Source organism: Bubalus bubalis, chromosome 18 (genome assembly GCF_019923935.1).
Source record: "Bubalus bubalis isolate 160015118507 breed Murrah chromosome 18, NDDB_SH_1, whole genome shotgun sequence".
Taxonomy (NCBI): Eukaryota; Metazoa; Chordata; class Mammalia; order Artiodactyla; family Bovidae; genus Bubalus; species Bubalus bubalis.
This window is the reverse complement of record NC_059174.1, coordinates 7470646-7490449: the sequence shown is the minus strand read 5'-3', so window position 1 is coordinate 7490449 and position 19804 is coordinate 7470646. Positions and strand designations below refer to the sequence as shown.

General features: G+C 46.5%; 1 protein-coding gene across 1 annotated transcript in view; it reads left to right on the top strand.

Moving 5' to 3' along the window:
- The window catches only part of PKD1L2 (polycystin 1 like 2), a 105277-nt gene that overhangs the window by 77879 nt on the left and 7594 nt on the right, over positions 1 to 19804 (top strand). Inside the window, exons 31-38 of the mRNA XM_025269781.3 lie at positions 2916 to 3144; positions 7824 to 8028; positions 9257 to 9353; positions 12322 to 12459; positions 13777 to 13962; positions 14842 to 15169; positions 17418 to 17551; positions 19174 to 19301. Of these exons, the coding sequence (XP_025125566.3) occupies positions 2916 to 3144; positions 7824 to 8028; positions 9257 to 9353; positions 12322 to 12459; positions 13777 to 13962; positions 14842 to 15169; positions 17418 to 17551; positions 19174 to 19301 (1445 nt within the window). The remainder of the gene's footprint in view (positions 1 to 2915; positions 3145 to 7823; positions 8029 to 9256; positions 9354 to 12321; positions 12460 to 13776; positions 13963 to 14841; positions 15170 to 17417; positions 17552 to 19173; positions 19302 to 19804) is intronic.

Below are 19804 nucleotides of genomic sequence, written 5' to 3'. Positions count from 1 at the left end.
TGCCCGCAGTAGTAGATATAATGGTCATCTGAGTTAAATTCACACATTCCAGTCCATTTTAGTTCACTGATTCCTAGAATGTCGACATTCACTCTTGCCATCTCGTTTGACCACTTCCAATTTGCCTTGATTCATGGACCTGACATTCCAGGTTCCTATGCAATATTGCTCTTTACAGCATCGGACCTTGCTTCTATCACCAGTCACATCCACAGCTGGGTATTGTTTTTGCTTTGGCTCCATCCCTTCATTCTTTCTGAAGTTATTTCTCCACTGATCTTCAGTAGCATATTGGGCACCTACTGACCTGGGGAGTTCCTCTTTCAGTATCCTATCATTTTGCCTTTTCATACTGTTCATGGAGTTCTCAAGGCAAGAATACTGGTTTGCCATTCCCTTCTCCAGTGGACCACATTCTGTCAGATCTCTCCACCATGAACCGCCCATCTTGGGTTGCCCCACGGGCATGGCTTTCACATTGCTTGTTGCCAAATCATGAATTACATGGAGAGCTGTACATGTGTACTGCACATTATTCTGGTCTGAACTAGTCTGACTCTCCTCTTGCCCCTTTCCACGTAGATCACTGTCTCCAGTGCTTAGACCAGTTGTCCAATAGAACTTCTCACAGTGACAGAAATGGTCTATGTCTCTATTGACCAATATGGCAGCCACTGGTCACAAGTAGCTATTGGCACACTTGAAACACGGCCAGTGTGACTAGGGAACTGAATTAGTTTTATTTTAATTTAAATAATCACACATGGCAAGTGGCTGCCATATTGGGTGGTGTGGCTTAAGTATGCTGCCATTTTTAACACAAGACTGATCACTGTCTTAACCTTGTTTAAAATACAAAAATGGGCACTATAGATTGGGGAGTTTGAATTCATAACTCTTTGGCCCACTTCTGATACAGTGAATTAAATTTTCTGGAGTGAGGCCAGGAATCTGCATTTTTAACCAATCACTTTGGTGACTGTTATGTGGACTGAATGTTGAGAGCCACTGCCCACAAGACAAGGTCCCAGTTCTTTAATGGAGCACTCGAAGCCCACCTGGCCAGGCCCATGCTGACCCCATGGTCAGCCCCATTTTGACCTCTGTGTTCCAGCCACGCTGGAGGATTAGCCCCAGAGAGCTGGGCTTGGGCTGCCCATGAAGGTCATCACAGCAGGAGCTCTGCTGATGCCCGCACTGGACACTTGGTCCTGTTTGGGGGTCTTTGGGGTTTGGGGGCATAGGCATTCACAGCATGGGCCTTAGAACAAGGACTCTGGAGTTGGTCAGACCTGGGGCTCTCCCACATGCAAGAGCAGCTGTGCAGCTTTGGACAGTTGGTCAACCTCCCTGAGAAAACCATTTCCTCCCCTGTAAAATGGAAGCATTGATCCAGCCCTCTCCTTGGCTGGTTCTGAGGAATCAGTGAGATTATTGGACATGTGAACTGCTTAGACCCGAGACTGACACAGAACAGGAATTCAGTAAGTGATTATCATTGGGAGTGATGGGATCTTCCGAAAACACTGCCAGAATGCTTGCAACACCAAGGCTGTTGATGCTGGAAACCAGCTGTGGCGTCAGTGAGGGAGGCCCAGGAAGGAGGGGGCGGTAGGAGGCCTGAGTTGAGTCAAGGGAGGCAGGGTCTGTGTCGCCATTCCTTTATCCACAGCTGGTAAAGGAGCCTCTACTTTCTCCACATCACTTATTTTCTCAGTCACTTCTCACTCGTGACTGGAGAGGGGTCCCGGAGCCAGGGTGCTCCATTGTGCCATCTTCTATATCCAGTTTCATGCACCCTTTATGAAAATGAACTCTGGTCCAGACCTGGGCCCTTCTTGCCCAGGAGAAAGCCCCATGGGTGTCGGTCTCCCATCACAGGGTCCAGGGACCCAGGCCATACTCTACCTGGAGAGGCCAAGCTTCCCTTAGAAGGTATGGGGAAACAGTGGAAAGGGTCAAAAGTGTGTTTTTCTTGCATGAATATGTTTTACCTCTGTAATTTAAGACATAAAACACCTTTGCTTTTTTAAAAAATTTTTAGGAAACTGAAATTTGAAGAAAAGAACTGCAGAAAAACATTCAGAAGTAATCAGGGCAAACTTTTTCACTGGCTGTTTCATTTTGTTAAGGAATTATTATTGTTTTAAAAATTGATAATGACACTGGTTTTGTTTTTAAAAGGAGCCTTTTCCTGATACAGGAGAATATTTAGTGTCAGGACATGGGGCTTGGAATTTAGATGAGATACGACTGGCCATGAGGAGATAATTTTGAGCAATGGGTACAGGTTCATCTCATTCTCTTTTCTAATTTAGAATTTTTCATAATAAAAAAACTAAAAACAAAAGATCAAGACTTATACCATCTTTGGCAACAGGCAAACTTGGCTTCAAATTAAAATCTTGTATGTATTAAAATATTTGCAGATGAGAGAACTCTGTGTCTAGGATTTGCTTTTTATATACTCCAGAAAAACAAACAAACAAACGAAAAAAGCATTGCAGGGCAGAGAAAAGACTGCCAAAATGTGGGTATATGCTGTGGGAGGGCAATACGTATATTATTCTCATCTCTTCTATGTGTAAGGAAATTTTGAAAATGCCCTTGATAAAAGACTAGAAGTGTGTGTATGCTCAGTTGCTCAGTCATGTCTGATTCTTTGTGGACCCATGGACTGTAGCCTGGCAGGGTCTTCTGTCCATGGGATTTTCGGGCAAGAAAAAGTACATTCAAATCCTAACTTACCATGTGGGCTGAGTACTCCATCTTTCTGAATCTCAGGTTTCCCATGTCTTGGCATATGGTAAGTACTCAATATAAGAAAATCATCACCAACACCCCTTTTTCTATTGCAGGCAGTCTACTCTGTCATTCAGCACCAGCTGATGCTCTTTCTCTCCCTTGTCCTCCAGAAAACATGCAACGCTCCAGGCCCAAGATGGACCCAAGTGATGCCTGGAAGAACAGTGCCTTCTGGCAGTGTCTCTATCTTCAGCTGGAGCACCTGGAGCAAGAGCTGCTGCTGCTGGAGCCCCAGGGCTCCTCCCAGGGTCAGAGCCACACCAGGGCACTAGGGCAGCTACAGACCCTGAAGGGCTGTCTGGTGGCACAGGCTGGAACCCTGCCCCCAGCACACTCCAGGTAATCCACTCCCCTGGGTGCTCCCAGCCTAGGGGCCTGCCGGGAGAGCATCCTGGGCAACATCAGAAGGTTATTCATCCAGATCTCTCCAGGAAGCAGCGACTCAGGACGTGCACAAATTCAGGGAAGAGGGCATTCAACAGCGTGATTTTATCAGATCACTGTTGGAGCCCTTTGTACAGCATTTTACAGTTTATAACCATTTCCACATGGGTGCTTCGAGGCTGCACTCTTGGACAAGCCCCTCAACCTCTCTGAGCCACATTTTCCCCATCTATAATAGGGAATGATAACACCTATTTCTTGGTCCAAACCTAAAAAGAATTTAAAAGGGCCTGGCCCATAAAGAGCAGTATCACCCAGGACATCTACAAAGAATATGGGCTAGGTGTGGAAGGGCCTGGAGACAGAGTCCTCGCCACAGTCCCCTTGACCTGGCATAGTAAGCATTTGTTTACTAAACATTTGCTTTCATCTCCAGGTGAACTGCCTTCATCCCCTTTTCAAGGTCCCACATTTCAACCCACTTCTCAGATGCCACAGAACCTTCAATTGCCTAACTTGTCCTTGGGCCTTAAATTCTTCTGAAGCCCCATATATATGTAATTAAATTTGCTTTTTCTTCTGTTAATCTGTCTCATGCCAACTTAATTTAAACCAGCCAGAAGAATCTAGAAAGGGTAGAAGGAAATTTTCTTTTTCTTTCCCAAGAATAGAACCATAACTGAGTGAGAAAATGACCATTTTGAGATGTATTCTAAAATAATTGGTGATAATTTTATATTATGTATGGAATTTATTTTTAAATATTCCAAGGGGAAAAATGCATGTGGAAATAGATGCAATAAGTTTGACAAGGTGATGATTGTTGAAAGTAGTTGATGGGGGTTCAGTCTACTCACTGATTTTTGTATAATGGGGAATTTTCATAATAAAAACAATTATATAGTACTAGCCTTCTAGGCTTGCCATCTGTATAACGCAGTCTGTATGGGGACTCACTCCTCAGTTAATTCAGTCGCTCAGTCGTGTCTGACTCTTTGCGATCCCATGAACTGCAGCACGCCAGGCCTCTCTGTCCATCACCAACTCCTGGAGTTCACTCAAATTCACGTCCATTGAGTCAGTGATGCCATCCAGCCATCTCATCCTCTGTCGTCCCCTTCTCCTCCTGCCCCCAATCCCTCCCAGCATCAGTCTTTTCCTATGAGTCAACTCTTCGCATGAGGTGGCCAAAGTACTGGAGTTTCAACTTTAGCATCATTCCTTCCAAAGAAATCCCAGGGCTGATCTCCTTCACAATGGACTGGTTGGATGTCCTTGCAGTCCAAGGCACTCTCAAGAGTCTTCTCCAACACCACAGTTCAAAAGCATCAATTCTTCGGCGCTCAGCTTTCTTTACAGTCCAACTCTCACATCCATACATGACCACTGGAAAAACCATAGCCTTGACTAGATGGACCTTTATTGGCAAAGTAATGTCTCTGCTTTTGAATATGCTATCTAGGTTGGTCATAACTTTCCTTCCAAGGAGTAAGCGTCTTTTAATTTCATGGCTGCAATCACCATCTGCAGTGATTTTGGAGCCCCCCAAAATAAAGTCTGATACTGTTTCCACTGTTCCCCATCTATTTCCTATGATGGGACCAGATGCCATGATCTTCATTTTCTGAATGTTGAGTTTTAAGCCAACTTTTTCACTCTCCTTTTTCACTTTCATCAAGAGGCTTTTTAGTTCCTCTTCACTTTCTGCCATAAGAGTGGGGTCATCTGCATATCTGAGGTTATTGATATTTCTCCCAGCAATCTTGATTCCAGCTTGTGCTTCTTCCAGTCCAGAGTTCCTCATGATGTACTCTGCATAGAAGTTAAATAAGCAGGGTGACCATATACAGCCTTGACGTACTCCTTTTCCTATTTGGAACCAGTCTGTTGTTCCATGTCCAGTTCTAACTGTTGCTTCCTGACCTGCATATAGGTTTCTCAAGAGGTAGGTCAGGTGGTCTGGTATTCCCATCTCTTGAAGAATTTTCCACAGTTTATTGTGATCCACACAGTCAAAGGCTTTGGCATAGTCAATAAAGCAGAAATAGTTGTTTTTCTAGAACTCTCTTGCTTTTTTGATGATCCAGTGGATGTTGGCAATTTGATCTCTGGTTCCTCTGCCTTTTCTAAAACCAGCCTGAACATCTGGAAGTTCATGGTTCACATATTGCTGAAGCCTGGCTTGGAGAATTTTTAGCATTACTTTACTAGCATGTGAGATGAGTGCAATTGTGCAGTAGTTTGAGCATTCTTTGGCATTGTCTTTCTTTGGGATTGGAATGAAAACTGACCTTTTCCAGTCCTGTGGTCACTGCTGAGTTTTCCAAATTTGCTGGCATATTCAGTGCAGCACTTTCACAGCATCATCTTTCAGGATTTGAAATAGCTCAACTGGAATTCCATCACCTCCACTAGCTTTGTTCGTAGTGATGCTTTCTAAGGCCCACTTGACTTCACATTCCAGGATGTCTGGCTCTAGGTCAGTGATCACACCATCCTGATTATCTGGGTCATGAAGATCTTTTTTGTACAGTTCTTCTATGTATTCTTGCCACCTTTTTTTAATATCTTCCACTTCTGTTAGGTCCATACTGTTTCTGTCCTTTATCAAGCCCATCTTTGCATGAAATGTTCCCTTGGTATCTCTAATTTTCTTGAAGAGATCTCTAGTCTTTTCCATTCTGTTGTTTTCCTCTATTTCTTTGCATTGATTGCTGAGGAAGGCTTTCTTATCTCTCCTTGTTATTCTTTGGAACTCTGCATTCAGAGGCTTGTATCTTTCCTTTTCTCCTTTGCTTTTCACTTCTCTTCTTTTCACAGCTATTTGTAAGGCCTCCCCAGACAGCCATTTTGCTTTTTTTTGCATTTCTTTTCCACGGGGATGGTCTTGATCCCTGTCTCCTGTACAATGTCACGAACCTCCGCCCATAGTTCATCAGGTACTCTATCTTTCAGATCTAGTCCCTTAAATCTATTTCTCACTTCCACTGTATAATCATAAGGGATTTGATTTAGGTCATACCTGAATGGTCTAGTGGTTTTCCCTACTTTCTTCAATTTAAGTCTGCATTTGGCCTTAAGGAGTTCATGATCTGAGCCACAGTCAGCTCCTGGTCTTGTTTTTGCTGACTGTATAGAGCTTCTCCATCTTTGGCTGCAAAGAATATAATCAATCTGATTGTGGTGTTGACCATCTGGTGATGTCCATGTGTAGAGTCTTCTCTTGTGTTGTTGGAAGAGGGTGTTTGCTATGACCAGTGTGTTTCTTGGCAAAACTCTATTAGCCTTTGCCCTGCTTCATTCCGTATTCCAAGGCCAAATTTGCCTGTTACTCCAGGTGTTTCTTGACTTCTTACTTTTGCATTCCAGTCCCCTATAATGAAAAGGACATCTTTTTTGGGTGTTAGTTCTAAGAGGTCTTGTAGGTCTTCATAGAACAATTCAACTTCAGCTTCTTCAGCATTACTGGTTGGGGCATAGATTTGGATTACTGTGATATTGAATGGTTTGCCTTGGAAACAAACAGAGATTATTCTGTTGTTTTTTTTTTTTTCCAAGAGACCAATTTATTATCATTTAAAATTTGTTACTTTATTCATATTTCCTTTTGTAGATTCTGTTGTTTTTGAGATTGCATCCAAGTACTGCATTTCAGACTCTTTTGTTGACCATGGTGGCTACTCCATTTCTTCTAAGGGATTCCTGCCCACAGGTGTAGACATAATGGTCAACTGAGTTAAATTCACCCATTCCAGTCCGTTTCAGTTCGCTGATTCCTAGAATGTCGACATTCACTCTTGCCATCTCCTGTTTGACCACTTCCAATTTGCCTTGATTCATGGACCTGACATTCCAGGTTCCTATGCAATATTGCTCTTTACAGCATCGGACCTTGCTTCTATCACCAGTCACATCCACAGCTGGGTATTGTTTTTGCTTTGGCGCCATCCCTTCATTCTTTCTGGAGTTATTTCTCCACTGATCTCCAGTAGCATATTGGGCACCTACTGACCTGGGGATTTCCTCTTTCAGTATCCTATCATTTTGCCTTTTCATACTATTCATGGGGTTCTCAAGGCAAGAATACTGAAGAGGTTTGCCATTCCAGTGGACCACATTCTGTCAGACCTCTCCACCATGACTCACCTGTCTTGGGTGGCCCCACACGGCATGGCTTAGTTTCATTGAGTTAGACAAGGCTATGGTCCTAGTGTGATTAGATTGACTAGTTTTCTGCGATTATGGTTTCAGTGTGTCTGCCCTCTCGCAACACCTACCGTCTTACTTGGGTTTCTCTTACCTTGGATGTGGTGTATCTCTTCATGGCTGCTCCAGCAAAGCGCAGCCACTGCTCCTTACTTTGGACGAGGGGTATCTCCTCACTGCTGCTCCTCCTGATCTTGAACATGGAGTAGCTCCTCTCGGCCCTCCTGTGTCTAGTAAGCATTGAATAAAGGTGACCTCAATACCGTATGTGTATGTATATCAGACAGAATACAGAATAGGACAAAGAGAAAACTGAGGGTCTGACAGGTCAAGGAGCTTGACCAAGTCATGAAGCTGGTGGAGGTGGAGTAGGAGTTGAACTTGAGCCCAAATGGTGCCACACTGATTATATTCACCCTCTCTTGCAGTTCCTTGCAGGCAAGCAAGCTCCCTCGAGGCCTGCCCTGGTGGTGTGTCCTGGTGGGCTGGCTCCTGGTGGTAGTCACAAGTGGGGTGGCAGCCTTCTTCACCATGCTCTACGGCTTGCACTACGGGCGGACCAGCTCCCTCAAGTGGCTCATCTCCATGGCTGTCTCCTTCGTGGAGAGCGTGTTTGTCACCCAGCCACTGAAGGTCAGGACCTCTGTGGGGCTACCCTCATCTCCTCCTCCCCTCTGTCCATGCTTTCCCTCCTGCCACCTGCTCCCTCCTTAGGCTTCAGCAGTTCCCTCATCTCTTCATTCAACAAACCCAGCTGTAGGGCCACTTCTGGGTAGACCTGGGGCAGGAAGGTAATTACCAGGATAACCCATGCTCCCTCATGGCCAGATGCTGGCATCTTATTACTGTCACCCTTGGGAGGGTCCTCGCCTCCACTTTACAGATGGAAAAACCTGAGGTAAAGTGGACATGAGTTTGAGCAAACTCTGGGAGATGGTGAAGGCCTGGGAAGCCTGGTGTGCTGCAGTCCACAGAGTCACAAAGAGTCAGACAAGATTTAGAGACTGAAGAACAACAACAAAAGAGGATAAGGTCACAAAAAAATCTTGCCCCAGGTCACATGTAAAATAGGAATGATATGTTTCCTCAGGGCTAGGATGCTTTTGATTGTGGCATGTGCAACTTACAAGAATTTTATCTTCAGAAAATAAAAACACCAAGTCATTAAATGTGTCCATGAACTGGAAATACACTCCTATTCCTGAAAATGTAAAAGTATGCAAGTGAGCAGTCAGTCACTGAACCTGGCCTGGAAGAAGCCAGGTGGTAGGAATACTGGCATGGGGTAGGGGGAAGCTATAGAAATGAGGGAACATTTATGGAGACTCTTTCTACCTATGAGGCGTTGCAGAATCTTTCTCACCACCCCCCCACCCCCACCCCAAACAGCTCCTGACACCTGCCCCAATCCAGTCTGAGAATATTAAGAACAGAGTCTTGAGCCTTATGCTTCTATACTGTGGGTGCAGAGACAATGTAACGGGAAGAATTATTTCATACAGAAAGGGAGGGCCAGACGGAGGGAGGAGGTAGGTGTATATGCTAGGGAGGTGTAAGTCACCAGGCTGAGAGGTAACAGAAAGGCTGAGCAAAAGGAGAGCAGTGGGTGGGAGGGCTCAGGGAATGCCAGAAGCAGGGTGAGTTCAAGGATTTGCCTGTCTTGGCCTGGTTGGTGACCAGGCGCACACACACTTTATGACCATGTGCCCTCTCTGCAGAGGATGGGTTGGTTCCCACCTGGCTGCCCCAGAGCATGGCTCTTGTCCCAGGACACCAATGTATCTCCCATTCTACCCAACTCAGACCAGGAATTGACAGAGTTTCCAACACAGGCTTGGGGTTCACGGTGGGTGTTTTCTAGGTGCTGGGGTTCGCAGCTTTCTTTGCTCTGGTGTTGAAGCGAGTGGAAGATGAGGAGGAGCCTGTGGTCCCCTTCCCGGGATGTCTCTCCAGCCCAGGTAATGGTGCCTGGGTGTAGGCAGGGGGCTGACGAGGCTGAGAAAGCCCCACAGAGCCCAGCCACTGGGTGATCCTGGGCTCAGACCTTTGCTCCCCATCAGACTTCAGCCCTACTGGTGAGGCACCCCCAGACCATCCTGGAACAAGTGCCTCCTCCTCTGTCTCCCAAGCAACCTCATTCCTCCCCTATCCAAGCCTTTCTGACACCCAAGCATGAAGAGGCACCGTGGGGTCCGTGTTCGGCAGGGGCCATCACCCTCTGTGTAATAACAAGCAAGCTTTCCTCTCCAGGATTCAGGTCATTAGGGAACTAAAATACAAGTTGTGGGGGTGAGGGGTGAGAATGGGGGATAAGAGAGTTGTAATTAGGGTTCTCAGACAAGGGTCTGCAAACAACAGCCAGGGGCCCAAATCCAGCCCAGCGCCTGCTTTTGTAAAGCATTTTAGTGGAACACAGCCATGCTGCCTCTGGTCAGAGGACCTTATCCCCCCAACCTGACCTCTCACTTTCCAGCCAAAACTCCTGAGGGTGCCTACAATAAGAGAATTACAAAAAACAAACAGGCAAACAGAACAGAATCAACACTCTAACAGTCTATGCAGAGATTCTGACTCTCAAGGAAAAACAGGAGCAAACAAAAGCCCATACCCCTACATCCCCAGGCAGTATGGTGACTTCCTCATGGGCCTGGATCCTTCCATCCTCCAATAGGGTTTTAGCTGTGCAGACCCAAAAAGTCCATTAAAACCATCTTCCAAGTCAAAAATTAATTTTCTCCAAAGAGACGTCAGCCTCCCAATCAAATATTCATCGGTCATTCCTTTGGCATTTATCCAGGGAGTACTTGCTGTGTTCCAGACAATACACTGCCTTGGGAACATGATTTACATAAAATCCAATCATTGTAAGTGTATAATTCATTGATTTTAGTAAATTTACAGAGTTGTGCAACTATCACCACAATTCAGAACAGCTGTGTTACCCCCAAAAGTTCCCTCTTGCCTGTTTGAAATCAATCCTTGCTCTCCACTCAGCCCTAGCAACACAGTACTGACTGGTTGGAACAGGTTACCGCTCTTAGAATAAAAGGCATTTGTGGTGTTAGAGGTAAAGAACCCACCTGCCAGGGCAGGAGATGTAAGAGATGCAGGTTTGATCCCTGGGTCAGGAAGATCCCCTGGAGAAGAGCATGGCAACCCACTACAGTATTCTTTCCTAGAGAATCCCATGGACAGAGTAGACTGGTAGGTTACAGTCTACGGGGTCACAAAGAGTTGGACACGACTGAAGTGACTTAGCACACTTGGAATAAACAGCCCATTTGGGAGACTCACTAACAAATAAATGTACAAAATGACTTGTAAGAAAGAATGAGGAGGGTAGAATAAGAGGGTGCAGGCCTCTCTGCTGAAGGGGCACCTAAGCTGGCTCCCAACGATGGGACAGGGAAGGACTGAACACTGAGTATGTGCAAAGACCCCGAGGTGGAACCATAGCTTGTCGCTTCACAGCAGTTGCTGACGGGGTGGCTACAGCATGGGGAGCTGTGTGCATGTGGAAGGAGGGGTTCAAGATGAGGGCAGAGAGGTGGGTGAGGACCAGGCCATGCAGTGCCCTGGGGCCATGCTGGGGCTTTGGAGTGCATTAAATAGGAGATTTATGATTTTAGGAAGATTACTATGACTGCTCTTGGAGACCAGAGATAGTGGGTCAAAGGTAGAAGTGGGGAGGCCAGTAGGAAGACTAGTTAAATGGTCCTAGATTGGGGGTGGCATGCGTTAGCAGTGGGGATGGACAGAGGGGCGTGGATCTAAAAAGTCAGTTGGGTCAATATAGCCATATCAGACTGCCTATAAACGGTGTTAATACCAAATGCAGACAAGGATGCAGAGAAGCTGGAGGACTGATACAGTTACAGTAGGAATGTAAAATGGTACAGACACTCTGGAAAACACTTTGATAGTTCCTTTCAAAACTAAAAATGGGTTTACCATTTGACTTGGAAATTGCACTCTTGGGCATTTATCCCAGAGAAATAAAGATTTATTTTCATACAGGAATCTGTACACAAACTTTCATAGCAGTTTCATTCGCAATAGCCAAAAGATACTTAGCCACTCCAAGAGAAATGAAAATATATGTCCATACAAAACATTCATAGACACACTATTCTTAATAGCCCATACCAGGAGTAATCCAAATATCCATCAACAGGTGAATTAAACAAAAGGTAGTATGTCCATTCAACAGAATACTACTCAAAGATAAAAAGAAACTACTAATATACACAACAAGGATGAGCATCAAATCATTACACTAAGTAAAAGATGCCAGATACAAAAAACTATGTACATATGATTCTATTTATATGAAAAGTCTAGAAAGAAAATCTATGGATACAGAAAGCAAATTAATGAGGCTGAGGGTGGAGATAGAGTGGGAGTAGACACTCACTTCAGGGACATGAGGGAACCTCTAGGGGTGACAGAAACACTCTAAAGCTGGGTTGTGGTGATGGTGGCACAACTCTATAAATTTACTAACATCACTGGATTGTAGGCTTCTATAGGGTGCGTTCGTGAAAATTATAGCTCATAAAGTGGTCTGAGAAAGAAGATACTTGGAATTAGACATAACAGGACTTCGAGATATTAGATACCCTCATCTTTCCAAGTTTGGGAAGCACTGAAATCCACCTTAGAGTTCAGGAACACAGGAAGACTGCATCCAGTGATCAGTGAGACCACAGTAATGGGAGGCATCTGTTCCTGGAGAAAAAGGGACGGGACCCTGGGCACTGGGATAGCCCAGGCAGAGGAATGGAGGGCAGTGTTGGGAAATGGCTCCTGAAGAGGGGGAATGATGGGTCCCGTGGTACCTGGTGAGGGGAGTCTCTTGGTTGCAAATGTATGACCTGGTTCCACTGCCCATTTGGGGGACTGCTTTTATGCCCTTCACTTTCACAGACCCCTCTGCCTTGTTCCGAGCACGAAGAAACAGCAGAAGGGATATCTACCAGCCGCCTCTGGCCTCTGACATTGAGAAGATGAAAACCATGCACCTCAAGGAGCAGAAAGCATTTGCCTTAATCAGAGAAATCTTGGGTAGGCAGCCAAGATTACCTATGAGTGACCTTCGCACTTGCTGGTTCTTAACACAGACTTGAACAGATGTGGTGCAATCTCTTTTCTTTTTCTACTCTTTTTGTTCTGTTTATTCATTTGGTTTTCCAGGCATTGGTCAACCCCCGATTAGTGTTCTAGATGTCTCTTGAGATGTGCATTCACATGAGACATTTTGTCTCTTCAACTTCTGGGGGAATCTCTCTGGGAGTCCTCTGACAAGCTCTTGTAAGGACTAGCTACTGTCATTCTGAGGTCCCTCTTCACTGGGGCCTGAGAATTCTCTTTATTATTCTACTGTGTTGAAGCTGTGGCCTGGATCTCATATTTTCGTCCTTCTTGGTTCATTTCTTTGTTTCATGAAACACACTCTCCCATAGTTGCCATGACAAGGAGGCCATACTTGTGTCTGTGCTTCCACTGGCCAAGCACATATGGCTAAAGCACAGAGTTGGGGAGCTTGAGTAGGAATTGCATATACAGAATGAAGAACAAGAGGGGTGTGGGCAGAACCCCAGTAAGTCATCTTGAGGTGAGGGGAGGGGTGCCAGAATGCATACTCCCAAGCCCTGGACCCAGAGATTCCAGTTCAGTAAGGTTATGCATCCCCCATGCGATTCTAACTTCGGGCTTTCTAAACTAAATCTTTGTACCTAATGGCCCTTAGGTCACACTCATCTGTTTACTGGTGAGCTGCATGAGGGCAGGGAACACATCTGTCATCTTTATCGCCCTATCCTCAGCGTTGCAACTTGGCAGAGCACCCGCCTTTTTTTGGCCGTGCCACACAGCATGTGGAGTCTTAGCTCCCCAACCAGGGATCGAACCCGTGCCCCCTGAAGTGGAAGCCCTGGACCACCAGGGGAGTCCCCGGAGCCCCTTTTTAAAAAATTTTCTTTAAGAAACATTCAGACAGCACAAAGTCCATGTAGCCACTATTGTAAGTGCTTTATGAACATTAACTTGTTGACTCCATCACTACTCTGTGTGACAGAATTTTCATCTCCGCTTCACAGACGAGGAAAAGGAAAAGGAGGCACAGCAGGGTTAAGTCACTTGCGAAGGGCACATGGGTAGGAAATGTCAGAGCTGGAATTTGAACCCAGACAGAGGCTCATGGCCTGTGGACTTTGCTCCTTTCTGCTGTCCTTATAAGGACTGGCTCCTTTGTCACCAGAAGGGCGAGTGGCAGGTCTACAGACCTCAACTATTCTGAGCCATGTGCCTTTCCACATCTTGCCCTGCGCTTGGTAGGAGTTGGGGCTTCTGCCTGATGAGGGGCTGTACCTCCCTTCCCAGCGTACCTGGGCTTTCTGTGGATGCTGCTGCTGGTTGCCTATGGGCAGAGGGACCCCAGCGCCTATCACTTCAACAGACACCTCGAGCACAGCTTCACCCAAGGCTTTTCAACCGTGCTGAGCTTCCAACAGTTCTTCACATGGGCCAACACCACCCTCGTAAGCAACCTGTACAGTCATTACCCAGGTATTGTGCCCAGCCCAGGATGTGTATTAGCACCTTTCACACTCTTTTCTTGGAACAGCAGTGGGCTACTGCCTCAGCCTTACAGAGAACCAATAACCACAGAACCATATGCTTTGAAGGAGAGACCCTCTGATGGCCCCTAACCCTCCCTGAATGCAGAGGAGAGAAACTCCTTCTTAGATAACTGAGCCAGAGTTGGCCAGACGGAAATGATGTGGCAGGCAGAAAGGACAACATGAGTGAAGGCAAGCCTGAAACACTGAGGCACTACACTTCCTGGAACTAGAGTGCTGAGTGTGGCTGCCTTGTGGGGTAGGAGTAGAGGACCTGTGAGAAGCAAAGCAGAAGAGAGGAACAGGGGCCATATCATGAAGGCTCTGGAAGTTCAGTTTATGTTTAAGGAAGTGAAGAGCCATTGACAGCTTCTTTGTGAGGCAGTAACATAATCAGTTCTGTGGTATAAACAGCACATGGAAGCTGGAGTAGAGGGTAGGTAGGTTAGGAAGCTGGGGAGAAATGATGGGACTGATGTAAGGACAAGAGGCAGAGGTGATGGAGAAACGGAGGTGGGACATCGAAGATGCACTGCTGATGGGCCCTGTTGACTCACAGGATGAGCACCGGGGGAAAGGACAAAAATGGTCTCCAAGATGACGCCTGGGTAGGGTGTGTCATTCCTCAAGAGAAGTTATGCAAAAAGTAGACCAGGTCGAAGTGGGGGAGACGGTGATGAATGGTTGAATGTGGTTGGCCATGAACTTCTCTTGGCTGATTCTACGTGGGTACACTGGAGGTCATGTTAGCATCCAGGCCAAAAAGCTTGGAATGTGTTAAGACAGTGTTGATGGCTGTATTTACCCACGTGTTTCTCATCCCCAGGCTTTGTCACTGATGGGAATGCCAAGCTGGTTGGCAGTGCCCAGATTCGCCAAGTGAGGGTCCAGGAGAGCTCCTGCCTTCTTGCCCCGCAGCTGCAGGCTTTCCTTGACAGGTGCCATGCACCATATTCCCTGGATGTGGAAGACCTGTCAGACTATGGGGAAGGCTGGAATGCCTCCGTCCTCAACAACAGCAATGACTTCTCCCAGGCTTGGCGGTACCAGAGCCAGAGCCAGCGCCGAGGGTATCCCCTCTGGGGCAAACTCACCGTGTACCGGGGAGGAGGTTACGTGGTCTCCTTGGGGACTGATCGCCAAAGTGCCTCAAGGTAAGGCTCACTTGATTCATGTGCAGCAGAGGAAAGACATTTGCTTGATTCCAGGTCTGATTGGTGGGTGCAGCCTTCAAAACAGGGCTGAGCCAAGCTCATTTTATCATTGTGGAGAGGGCCTGGGGGATTCAGAGGCACTCAGGTTGTATTTTCAGGCCTCTGGGAACTATACAGTCTCCAAGTTGGAAGAGAAATCCTGCCTCCAGGATTCTCAGCTTTGGGCACCAAGCCTGGTGGCCTCAGTTAGAAACAGTAGAGGGATGGGGAACTCAGGACCACACAAAGCACCCACCACCAGGCAAGTAGGAAGTGGTTAGGGCTCTTAAACCTTAACCACGAATTTGCAAGTTCTGAGGTTTTACCTACTCATAAGCTAACATGCTAGTTTGTTTCATGGATGCTGGCAGAAGACACAAGACTCCTAGGTCAGAGACAAAGGATTTCACTCCTCACAGCAAAAAACAGTAGCAGAGCTTCATGGCGATGGGAGTCAGTCCCCAGGAAGAGCCATGATAGATGCTTGCCCTGCAGGGAGTGACAGCACCAAGGAGGAACACTGTGCATGGAGCACTTTATCCACTGTTTCTACAGTGGCAGAAGCAAGCCTGCTCTTTGTCTGAAGGAGGACCTCACCCCATTCCTTGAAGCTGCTCACTGCAAACTCAGTGCTGAGATGAGGCCTGGGTAAAGCCCAGCCAGAGCCTTGAGTTTCTGAACACTCGGCATGAATGTGTGGGGACAGGCAGGGCTCACGCACACTGCCTCTCCCAGCACGCTCTAGTGTCGGAGGTATGAAACCTGGCACTGTTAGCGGTGTAGATCCATGTGAGTGAGTAAACACGTGTGAACCTCTGGCTCCTCCGCTGCATTATTACAACATCAAGGAACAGAGGTAACAAACTCCAAAAGAAAACACCTGGCGGGGTCCCCTGGGATTAAGGACAGGCCAGAAATAGTCTATTTCCACATAAGAGGTGTTTTCCTGCCACTCAGAACTGACACATTCAGCAGGGTGCAAACCCACCAGAAAAGTGAAAGTCGCTCAGTCACGTGTGACTCTTTGCAACCCCATGGAATTCTTGAGGCCAGAATACTGGAATGGGTAGCTCTTCCCTTCTCCAGGGGATTTTCCCGACCCAGGAATCAAATTGGGGTCTCCCACATTGCAGGCAGATTCTTTACCAGTTGAGCTACCAGGGAAGCCCCAAACTCACCAGGGATGGGGCAAATTTTAAAACAGGCCCATCATTACTGCTCTAATAACAGCTATTATTATTAATACTGCATGCACACACACACATATTTCTATTTTCTCTTCATAATGATCCCGAGGCACTGGGGTTAACACCACTGCAGATGAGGAAGCTGAGACCTTGAGATGTTATCAGCTTGCCCACGAGGCAGGCAAGTTTTGAACCTAGGTCCCTCTGGCACATGCTGTTTCCACAACACCTGTGAGCAGATCTCTGGGAACTGGTTTTGTGAACTGCCAGCCCTAGAGGGACTGTGGCAGCTGTAGCTGCTGCCTGCCTAAGCCCCTAATGTTCTATGTGGCTCCTCTAACACCATGTCCTCAAACTTTAAAATGCATCGGATACTAAGTACTATGTACAAGACTGGGATTTCCCTGGAGGTCCAGTGGTTAAGACTCCATGCTTCCACTGCAGGGAGCATGGATTTGATCTTTCTGGTCAGGGAACTGAGATCTCTCATGCTACTCCACATGCCAAAAAAATAATAAAAATGAAAATGAAATAGACAAGCAACAAGGATATATTGTCCAGCACAGAGAATTATAGGCCTTACTTTGTAATAACTTTTAATGGAAGTTATTAAAATCTATAAAAACACTGAATCACTATGCTGTACATCCGAACTAACGTTGTACATCAAGTACACTTTAAAAAGATAGAGATGGATAATGGTTAAAACCAACCAAAAAACCACATCATAATCCCTTGGATGGATCACCAAAGCACAGATTCCCAGGTCCCCACCCCCAGAGATTCTGACTGGGGAGATCCGGGGTGGAGCTTGAGAATTTGCATTTCTAACAAGTTTCCAAATGATGTGATGCTAGCAGTCTGGGGACCAGAGTTTTAGAACCTCTGCACTCCCAGGAGCAGCCTGAAGGCCCTGGGGCCTGGGGAAGAATCTTGACAGGAAGCGTTGGGCTCCTCCCTGGGCTGAGAGGACAGGGAGCCCCTGTGTATTGAGACACCTCTAAATGCTCCTCTTCCCACAGAACCCTCCAGTATCTCTTTGACAACACCTGGCTGGACAGCTTGACCAGAGCCGTGTTTGTGGAGTTCACGGTCTACAACGCTAACGTCAACCTGTTCTGCATTGTCACTCTGACCCTGGAGACCAGCGCCCTTGGTGGGCAGGCTTGCCTGTGAACCTATCTGCATGTTCCAGATGATAGACACCCCTCCCTCTGGGCTAGGGCTCCTCACCCCCAGGCCAGAGCTCCAGGGCAAAAGGTTGTTTGGGCAATACTGCCAAAGGGTCTTGGTTCTGCCTTTGCCCCTAAAGGCAAAGTTTCAGGACTGTTCCACCCTTCTTTCTGGCTGCCTGCATTTCTCTCTGGCCTGTCTCTCAAGTCTGGGAGACAGTTGGGGTCTGAAGGCAGCTCATGTTCTTGAGCTTTCCACTCTCCTGTGTGTGGGGATGGGGGCCTAGCAATGAAGGGCTGGGGAGGGGGTGACCTGGTAACAGATAACTTCACCTAAATCACACTTTATTTGCGGTATCTCAATGTACAATGCAAAAGTTACATGCAACCTACATGTAAAAGTTCATTTTACATCAAATTCTAATACACACATACCAATATATTAAAACATAACTGAGACAAGGGCTTCAAAAATAATTTCCTTAACTACATGTAATACTATTTTGTGTTCTATTCTTTCTCTCCATTCCCTGCTTTCCACCCTTTTTTAATGCTAATCATAATCCACTAAAAACACTGATCTAAGGCCTCTTCAGCTAATAATCAATTTTCCTAAAATCAACCACCTCTTTTTTAAAAATTAAACTTTTAAAATATGACTTTTTTTTTCCTGGCCACTCTTTGTGACATGTGGGATCTTACTTTCCTGACCTGGCATTGAACCTGGGTCCCCTGAAGTGGAAGCACAGGGTCCTAACCACTGGACAGCCAGGGAATTCTGTAAATTACATATTTTAAAAAGTAATATTTGTAGTTCTTTTAAAATTTCAGGACTGTGTAAAGTGAAAAGTAAAAGGCTTTCAACTTTCATTATCATTCACTACTGCCAAAAGTTTCTTTCAAATCCTTTTTGGGGGATTTATTCGCACGTCTTGTAATTTCCTATTTCTTTTTGCCTATCTCTTTGGCTGTTTAAGAACCTTTTCAACAATTTGTCCCCAACACAACCTGATTAATTTATTTCTACAAATGAGAAGTGTGGTGTCGGCTTCTGGTCTAGTTGATTCAGCAGCCCACTGATGTCAGCAAGGCCTCAGGTGATTTGTGTCTCTCCAGTCTGCCATTTTTCGGACTGGCTTTATCTTTGCAGGCAGTAGCCTTATTAGTCAAATTGGTTTAGGAAAAGACATAAATGGATGAAAAAGAATTCTAAAGAAGGTTGAATTTTAGGCATATTGGTTAACAGCTGAGTTGATCTCCAGCGTTCTCTTTAGATGAAACAGCCTTAAACAAGCCAACTGGGAGTAAATTGATGTTAGGCAAGCAGGTGTGCTGTGGCTGGAGGTGATGAGCACACAGTGGCCGACACTGAAGGAAAAGGCCGGAGGCCTGTCTTCTACTGTAGCTCCCCCGTCCCGTCAGATACGGCAGCCGTTTCTGGCCTTCCCCTTTCAGTCCCTTGGTCTGTGGGTTAGAAGGACCTCTACCTTCTTTTCTGCCCGTGCCCATCCCTCAGAAGGGCTTGAGTTCACTTCATCTCACTGATGACTTCCAGTATTGAGTGGGCATGTGGCCGTGGGTGAGCAGAACACGCTCTGCTTTGCAGGAACCTTCTTTGCACACGCGCACCTGCAGAGCCTGCGCCTGTACCCCTTTACTGACGGCTGGCACCCCTTCGTGGTAGCCGCGGAGATCGCCTACTTCCTGTTCCTCCTCTACTACATGGTTGTGCAGGTGAGGGGTGGGCTTGCGGCTCCGTGAGTGAGGACAGAGTGGGCGTGTGCCTGCCTGTTCTCTCTCCCTACTCCCCTCTTCCTCACAGGGGGCCTAGAGAAGGGAGAGGAAGGTGTTCTGCTTAGCTGTGTGCCATGGCAATCTTCCACATCCCCTGCTGGGCCCGAGGGCTGACCCAGCTCAGGCACCTCTCAGGAACTGAGACTTTTAGGATGGTCCTTCCTGGGTGGTCTCTAGGAATTAGGAAAGATCCCCTTTGCCACATTTACCACCATGTTGCACACTGATCCATAAACCTGGATTCCACACAGTCTCTAAGCACTGCCAATTCAAAACCACCAGCCAACAGTTACCTAATAGCAGTTTAAGTCCCTGCATTTCTCTAACAACATCAAAGGAGGCCCATCCACCACCCACCTCTCCTCTCCATAGCCCTCACACTCTGCCTGCAGCTGCTTCAGAAAGCCTCTAAAATTCTTAAATCCTTCTCATCACGCTGCTTA